Source organism: Chrysemys picta, unplaced genomic scaffold (assembly GCF_011386835.1).
Source record: "Chrysemys picta bellii isolate R12L10 unplaced genomic scaffold, ASM1138683v2 scaf85, whole genome shotgun sequence".
Classification (NCBI taxonomy): Eukaryota; Metazoa; Chordata; order Testudines; family Emydidae; genus Chrysemys; species Chrysemys picta.
Genome location: NW_027052792.1, coordinates 11454 through 17020, shown reverse-complemented (window position 1 = coordinate 17020; position 5567 = coordinate 11454). Strand labels below are relative to the sequence as shown.

The 5567-nt window shown below is 51.2% G+C and overlaps 1 protein-coding gene across 1 annotated transcript; it reads right to left on the bottom strand.

Annotated features, from left to right (window-relative positions):
• Positions 1–842: 842 nt before the first annotated feature.
• Positions 843–3568, bottom strand: LOC135977976 (uncharacterized). Its single transcript, XM_065579090.1, has 2 exons — positions 2407–3568; positions 843–1412 (listed from the first exon to the last, which is right to left on the bottom strand). Exons 1-2 carry the CDS (start codon positions 2981–2983, stop codon positions 937–939), a joined length of 1053 nt encoding a protein of 350 aa, XP_065435162.1. The 5' UTR covers positions 2984–3568; the 3' UTR covers positions 843–936.
• Positions 3569–5567: the final 1999 nt, after the last annotated feature.

The window sequence follows — 5567 nt, the reverse complement described above, 5'->3', positions numbered from 1 at the left end:
TGTGCTCCACAATCTCTGTGAGAGCAAGGGGGAGACCTTTATGGCGGGGTGGGAGGTTGAGGAAAATAGCCTGGCTGGTGATTACTCACAGCCAGACAGCCGGGCGATTAGAAGAGACCAGCGGGAAGCGCTGTGCATCCGGGAGGCTTTGAAAGCAAAGTTCCTGAGTGAGCAGGGTAACCTGTGATTTTATAGTTTGTGTACTGAGAAGCTAAACCTGCCCCCGTTTCTTTACCCAGGTAATGTTGACTATCCTATCCAGTTACATACCCCCTTCACCCCCCCTCCAACACACGTGTCGAAATAAAAATAGTTCTACTTTGTTAAAGCACACCGTTTTCTTTAATACTGTTTTAGCGGGAATTTTTTAAAACTGGGACGCAGACTGTGGTGCGGGGCGGGTCTAGTGTTGTGATGCGAATGCAGCTTCTAAACTCAAGGATTGACAGGCTCCGCTGCGGTGGGATGCTTGTTTCAACGGAGCCTGTCACCCCTCCTGATCGGGACTGTGTGTATGGGAGGTCTATTTGACTTTGTGGCAGGGGGAGGACGGTTACAGATCCCATGCTGTGTGGCTCTGTGATCCTGTCTAAGGACCGGCGCTTAAGATCTGTAACTGCCCTCCCCCGCCACAAAGTCACAGAGCAACCCACCCCCCCCAACATTACATCAAAACAACCTCCCAGACTAACCGGGGCAACTAGTCACTGCATCACTGCACTGTGTATGTGCCCTGCTGCTGTGCCTGCCCCCGACTATGTACCCTGCCAAAGGAGACTGTCCTGTCCAATTTCCAACCCCCTTTCCCCTCCTCCTCCAAAAGAACATGATTGAAACAGTAGTTAACAGAAACGAATTTTTTATTATCAACTACACATGGCATTGGGAGGTGAAACTTGGACGTGGGCTTGTGTCAGGCGGGAAGGAAAGAACTTTTCAAATTTTGGGAAATGAGAGCCTTCTGCTACTAGAGCTCTCTGCAGGGGTGGAGTGAGAGTTAGCAGGGACTCTGCCGCCTCTCCTTCTTTGCACTTTGGGTGAGGTGGGTATGGGACTTGGTGGCGGGGGAGGGCGGTTAGAGATGGACTGCAGCGGGGCTCTGTCCTCCTGCCTCCGTTCCTGCAGAACATCCACAAGGCGCCGGAGCGTGTCCGTTTGCTCCCTCAGTAGTCCAAGCAGCGTTAGAGTCGCCTGCTGGTCTTCCTGCCGCCACCTCTCCTCCCGATCCATGTTGGCTTGGTGCATTCGGGTCAAGTTCTCCCGCCACTGGGTCTGCTGTGCTGCCTGGGCTTGGGAAGAGGCCATAAGCTCAGAGAACATGTCCTCCCGTGTCCTCTTCTTCCTACGCCTAATCCGCGCTAGCCTCTGGGAGTGTGATTCCAGGCTAGGTTGTGAGACAGTCGCAGACGGGGCTGTGGAAATGGGAAAAAGGGAGTGAATTCCTCTGAAAGATAAATGTAGTTGTGAACAAAGAACATAGTCTTTCTCTGTGAACAAGACCATGCACAGCACCTTTCACATGCGCACTCAGCACAAGGTCGAATTCTCGGCCTTCGCATTCTGTGCCTGGGGTCTTGAACAGCACATTTGAGAAGCGAGGCAGCACAACGGAATTTCTGTTGCAGGCAGACATGGTAAGCCGTACACTTGTGGCAGTTTAAAACTTTTATATTACCACTGGCCTCATTTCACATTTAAATCAATGTCAGTCCCTGCTGCCAGCAATCCGGCAAGCGGGAACTCTGCCCCTGTCCCACCCCCTCGCGGCTGTCCCCGGGAATGATCCCTTTCGGCTGCCCCTCTCCCGCCTCCACCGCGTGGCTGCAAACCAGCGGTGACAGTTCTGTAAAGGAACGGGAAAGCAGTCCCAACACTAACATTCCCCTACCTAATTAAAAGCAGGTCACCATGGCCGACATCACCCTGATGAGGATCTCCGAGAGCGACAAAGAGAGAATGCTCCGGGAAAGCCTCCAAAGACCAGGGCCGTATGCCGCCCTGCTGTGCAGAGCAATGATCCCCGAGTACCTGATAATCTCGTGGCGCGGCAACGTGTCGTACTTCGGAGGACCCAATAAGGCCGCTCTCCCCAAGAACCTCATGCAACGGCTTTCAAGTTACCTCCAGGAGAGCTTCATCGAGATGTCCCAGGAGGATTACTGCTCTATCCCCGCACATATAGACCGCATTTTACTGTAGCTGCAGTAGCAGGGAATACACAGTAGAGCGGCTTGTGCAGGACAATCACTGAAAACCGGACATTGCTAGATTTCTTTTCAAAACTTGCACTGCCCCTTACTAAACCGTTAAGCGCCTAGGGCACACTAATCATGAACAACCCATTCTTTTAATTGTTAATATTCCTGTTTTGTTAAAAATAAATGTTTAGATGTTTACAACACTTACTGGCTGATCCTTCACCAGATTCTGTGTCCGGGGTAATGGCTGGGGACGCTTCGTAGGGGATCTCTGTAAGGGTGATGAAGAGATCCTGGCTGTCGGGGAAATCAGCGTTGTGAGAGCTGCCAACTGCCTCGCCCTCCTCATCTCCTTCCTCATCTTCCCCGTCCCCTAACATGTCTGAGGAACCGGCCGTGGACAGTATCCCATCCTCAGAGTCCACGGTCACTGGTGGGGTAGTGGTGGCGGCAGCACCGAGGATGGAATGCAGTGCCTCGTAGAAACGGGATGTCTGGGGATGGGATCCGGAGCGTCCGTTTGCCTCTTTGGTCTTCTGGTAGCCTTGTCTCAGCTCCTTGATTTTCACGCGGCACTGCGTTGCATCCCGGCCGTATCCTCTCTCTGCCATGTCTTTAGAGATCTTCTCGTAGATCTTTGCATTCCTTCTTTTGGATCGCAGCTCGGAAAGCACGGACTCATCGCCCCACACAGCGATGAGATCCAAGACTTCACGATCAGTCCATGCTGGGGCTCTCTTTCTATTCACAGACTGCATGGCCATCACTGCTGGAGAGCTCTGCATCGTTGCCAGTGCTGCTGTGCTCGCCACGATGTCCAGACAGGAAATGAGATTCAAACTGGCCAGACAGGAAAAGGAATTCAAATTCAAATTTTCCCGGGGCTTTTCCTGTGTGGCTGGTCAGAGCATCCGAGCTCGCACTGCTGTCCAGAGCGTCAACAGAGTGGTGCACTGTGGGATAGCTCCCGGAGCTATTAGCGTCGATTTCCATCCACACCTAGCCTAATTCGACATGGCCATGTCGAATTTAGCGCTACTCCCCTCGTCGGGGAGGAGTACAGAAGTCGAATTAAAGAGACCTCTATGTCGAACTAAATAGCATCGCAGTGTGGACGGGTGCAGGGTTAATTCGATTTAACGGCGCTAACTTCGACATAAACGCCTAGTGTAGACCAGGCCAAAGACTCAAACGCCCCGAGGAATCAGGGGGAATTAAGGGCATCTGGAACCAGCAGTATTTCCAACCAGCACCTCCCCACCACTGAGGGATGAATTCACCTCCTGAACCCCAGAATGGAGTCTTCTTGTCCTTTCTAGTAACCTCCAGTGCCAACCCCCCTCCTTGAAGGATGAGATCCTGCTACTTCCCCCTCAGTGCCCTTGACAGCTGTTCCACCTCCAAACCACAGCTCAAGTTATCAGAACCCTCTTCTCCACCCCCACCCAGGTTGGGCAGGAAGGCGGCTCTAGCAGGGGGGGCAGGAGGGATTCTGCCAGCAGTGAAGTGGGTTGCGGGGAGGTTGAGATCTTGCCCCAATCATCCCAGACACTAATGCTAAGCCACAGGATGGCAGCATCTAGTGTCATTGGAGTTCAAGCACTATTTCAACCTCACAGTTTTGGATCAACTTCCCACAAGGGGAGGTGAAGAGCACCCCCAGCAACACACACACACACACACACACACACCACTCCTGGTGGTGGCAGGTGAACAGGAGAAAGGACAAAAGAAGTAAGAGATGAAGAGAAAGGAAGGAGGGATGGAGGAAAAGGTAAAACGAAAATGACAAACACTAATGTCCCCTGTGATTCTACGGGACAAAATCCCACAGAGGGAATAAAATTCTGCCACCTTAACCTAGTGTTTTCCATGCCTAGAATTCAGCTGGCACCAGATGGATCAGACTGAGCAGGTTCCAAAACCTCTTGGAGGCTCTTACCTTCTAAATAGGGACGTCTGTTTTCTAGTAAAATCCGTCAAAGGAAAGGAGAAAACTCCAAAGAGGCTCCTGCTCGCACTCACACATGTGAACACTAATACTCTCTCAGTCCTCAAAGAGAGACCTCGAGAAGGAGACTTGCTGAAGCAATAACAGACACTTGGTGGGATAACTCACATGACTGGAGTACTGTCATGGATGGATATAAACTGTTCAGGAAGGACAGGCAGGGCAGAAAAGGTGGGGGAGTTGCATTGTATGTAAGAGAGGAGTATGAGTGCTCAGAGGTCCGGTATGAAACTGTAGAAAAACCTGACAGTCTCTGGATAAAGTTGAGAAGTGTGAGCAACAAGGGGGATGTCACGGTTGGAGTCTGGTATAGACCACCAGACCAGGGGGATGAGGTGGACGAGGCTTTCTTCTGGCAACTAGCAGAAGTTGCTAGATCGCAGGCCCTGGTTCTCATGGGAGACTTTAATCACCCTGATATCTGCTAGGAGAGCAATACAGCGGTGCACAGACAATCCAGGAAGTTTTTGGAAAGTGTAGGGCACAATTTCCTGGTGCAAGTGCTGGAGGAACCAACTAGGGGCAGAGCTTTTCTCGACCTGCTGCTCACAAACAGGGAAGAATTAGTAGGGGAAGCAAAAGTGGATGGGAACCTGGGAGGCAGTGACCATGAGATGGTCGAGTTCAGGATCCTGACACAAGGAAGAAAGGAGAGCAGCAGAATACGGACCCTGGACTTCAGAAAAGCAGACTTTGACTCCCTCAGGGAACAGATGGGCAGGATCCCCTGGGAGAATAACATGAAGGGCAAAGGGGTCCAGGAGAGCTGGCTGTATTTTAAAGAATCCTTATTGCGGTTGCAGGAACAAACCATCCCGATGTGTAGAAAGAATAGTAAATATGGCAGGCGACCAGCTTGGCTAAACAGTGAAATCCTTGCTGATCTTAAACGCAAAAAAGAAGCTTACAAGAAGTGGAAGATTGGACAAATGACCAGGGAGGAGTATAAAAATATTGCTCAGGCATGCAGGAGTGAAATCAGGAAGGCCAAATCACACTTGGAGTTGCAGCTAGCAAGAGATGTTAAGAGTAACAAGAAGGGTTTCTTCAGGTATGTTAGCAACAAGAAGAAAGTCAAGGAAAGTGTGGGCCCCTTACTGAATGAGGGAGGCAACCTAGTGACTGAGGATGTGGAAAAAGCTAATGTACTCAATGCTTTTTTTGCCTCTGTCTTCACGAACAAGGTCAGCTCCCAGACTGCTGCACTGGGCAGCACAATATGGGGAGAAGGTGACCAGCCCTCTGTGGAGAAAGAAGTGGTTCGGGACTATTTAGAAAAACTGGACGTGCACAACTCCATGGGGCTGGATGCGCTGCATCCGAGGGTGCTAAAGGACTTGGCGGATGAGATTGCACAG